The sequence below is a fragment of the Prunus dulcis genome, chromosome 3 (assembly GCF_902201215.1).
Source record: "Prunus dulcis chromosome 3, ALMONDv2, whole genome shotgun sequence".
Lineage (NCBI taxonomy): Eukaryota > Viridiplantae > Streptophyta > Magnoliopsida > Rosales > Rosaceae > Prunus > Prunus dulcis.
Window position 1 is genome coordinate 1,578,039 of NC_047652.1, and position 2,653 is coordinate 1,580,691.

Here is a 2,653-nt window from a genome sequence, read left to right on the forward strand (position 1 = left end):
AGCATACCGGCTGAGATCGGAAATGCAACCCAAAATCATGAGTTGTATCTCTCATTGAATCATTTACCTGGCATGATCCCCAAGGAATTTGGGAGACTATCTTCTTTGGTGAAGCTGGTGTTGAAGCTGGTGTTGATGGTCTCCTTGGTCTGAACACGATTCGCCTCAATGATGATAACTTCATGAAGTGGCGGTATCAAATTGAATCAGTTCTTGAAGGACATGAGCTCTTTGGTCACTTCGATGGCTCTGTTGTTTCTCCTCCCAAATTTGCCTTTGTGGATGAAAAAGTAGCAAATTCTGAGGTTATGGCTACCTACAAGAACTGGCTTAAGCTTCACAAAGCGCTTCTCCTAATTGGAACTTTGTCTAATGACTCGATCGAGTACGTTATCGAAAGCAAAACCACTCGCGATGCTTGGCTCAGTCTTACCGATCGATATGCTACTGTTTCTCGGGCTCGTCTCAATTTTCTCAAAACATAGCTTCAGACTGCACAGAAAGGGGCGTATTCCATTGAAAAGTTTATGCTTCGCCTCAAGCATGTGCGTGATCAGCTTGCACTTGCTTTTATCGCAACCCTTCTTCTCCATCATCTCCTTCCTCCTCTGTGGTGGAGTGCCAGATTTGTGGCAAACGTGGTCATGGTGCTCTTGAGTGTTATCATCGCTCGAATTATGTCTATCAAGGCTCTCCTCCACCACCTACTCTCAATGCTATGACTGCTCAAGTCTCCTATGCTCCTGAAACAATGTGGATTGCAGACAGTGGTGTTAGCCGTCATATGGTGTCCAATGTCAATACTTTGGAGTTTGCTCAGCCTTGTGCTTCTGAGAATCGAGTACAGTTGGCAATGGGGAAGGTTTGCCTGTTGCTCATTGTTGATACTCAAAATGGCCCGGCCAATAATGAGTCTAACTTAGTGAGGAGGTATGTGGAGTCTTCAGCAGGGAAGAGGGCTAAGGCCCTTGGTGAAATAGGATGGTGGGGGACCTGCAGAAGACAAAATGGGAGAAGCAATCGTTAAGCTTCGGACACCGGTGTGGTGCCTGCCGAAGTCTCTCCGATGCCTAAGTCAGCTATAAGTGGTAACTTTGGCAGAGTAATAGTAAAAGTGAGAAAGTAGTTACCCTTTTTACTTGGGTACTGTTCCCTATTTATAGGGAGGTGAAAGTAGGAGGTTTGGACAAAGTTTCAATGTGGGACTTTGTCCAAGTCGACGTGGTGGCGACATGTGTCCTGGAGATTAGGTTTGGCAATTGGGAGCTTCGGCAGGTGTCTGGCACCTCGGAAGTGTGTCTTCCTTCGGCAGGGAAGAAGGCGTGGCTGCCTTGGTGCTAGTCGCTTTGATGCTGGGTCTGCTCGGTTCACTATGGTGTAAACAGTAGTCCCCCAAGTTCGCGGTCGAGAAGTAACTTATGGGTTGGGAACTTGTTAGTTTCTGTGTAATCGTGACCGAGCATTCCAGCTTCATTAGGAGCCGTAGGGCACTCCCTAGTCCCCCAAGTTGGTAAGCTAGGAGTTACGTCAACACATGGAATGTGTGATACAAGCTGTGTGAGCCTCAAGAACTGTTGGTAGCTGGGTACCTGGGCATTCTGTAGGTAGGCTGGGAGGTGGGTCCGTGGTTTTTAGGGGCTAAGCCTTGGCAAGGGAAGGATTGGGTGAGTGAGTCCTCACCTTCCATGGTCCTTGCCGTTCGGCAAGGTCCTAGCCCTTTTTTTTTTTTTTGGGGGAAGCTCGGGAGCTAGACCTTCGGCAGGCTGAGGCTTTTGAAAATTTGGGGGCTCTCTTCTCATTCCATGGTCCTTGCCCCAAATTTTTTTTTTTTTGGGAAGCTCGGGAGCTAGACCTTCGACAGGCTGAGGCTTTGGAACAAGATGGACTTGGGCTACGGATTGAGCTTCGGCAATGCGAAAGGACTGACCCTTTTCTGCTGGGCCCTTTCAGAGTGGGCTGGGCCATGACACGGACCGCACAGTAGCCTAGGGTTTGAGAGTGAGAAGGGTCCGCCCCTTTTGCCTGTAGCTTCGGTTCGAGCTGCTTGTTCAGAGCTGGTCTGTTAGTAGGAGGCCTTCAGTTCGGCAAGGCTTGGGGCTGGTGTTTTTGGAGACAAGAGGTGTGCGCATAGGACTAGGCCTTTGGTCAAAGAGTGAGAAATTTTGGTATGTGCTTGGAGCCAGGCCTATTGGGAGGAATGGCTTACAAAAGGAGCGAGCATATGTTAGCCGTTAAACAGCCCTTGCCGTTCGGCAAGGATGATTTTGGGGAGAAAAAAAATTGCCGCAAGGCAAGGGGCTGGGCGATTGGGGTTGGACCATTGGGGCTGGGCCCTTGGTGTGTTGTGAATAGCTAGGGTTTTGGAAGTGTACTTCTCTTATAAGCCTTTCTGTTCGGCAAGGATGCATTGAGAAGATTTGGAGCTTCTTGTGGTGGCTTCGCACAGACCTTCGGCAGGTGTCCTTGCGAGAGGACCATGAGGTTACACGGGTGCAGCAAATTTGATCGGTAGGAGTTGAGACCGTTTGACAAGGATCTGGGTCCTTGGTTCGTGCGACGAGTTGGGGCTGGGTCTTTGGTGTCGTGCCCCAATTTGTGTGTTTTTTTTTTTTTTTTGAGGCCTCTTGTGTCTTCAGCAAGTTGTGGTCTAGGC

The 2,653-nt window shown here is 49.2% G+C and overlaps 1 protein-coding gene across 1 annotated transcript in view; it reads right to left on the bottom strand.

Annotated features, from left to right (window-relative positions):
* Positions 1 to 888: 888 nt before the first annotated feature.
* Positions 889 to 2,653, bottom strand: part of LOC117620886 (pyrophosphate-energized membrane proton pump 2-like) — a 20,350-nt gene continuing 18,585 nt past the window's right edge. The window contains exon 14 of the mRNA XM_034351126.1: positions 889 to 993. Coding sequence (XP_034207017.1) covers positions 889 to 993 — 105 coding nt within the window. The remainder of the gene's footprint in view (positions 994 to 2,653) is intronic.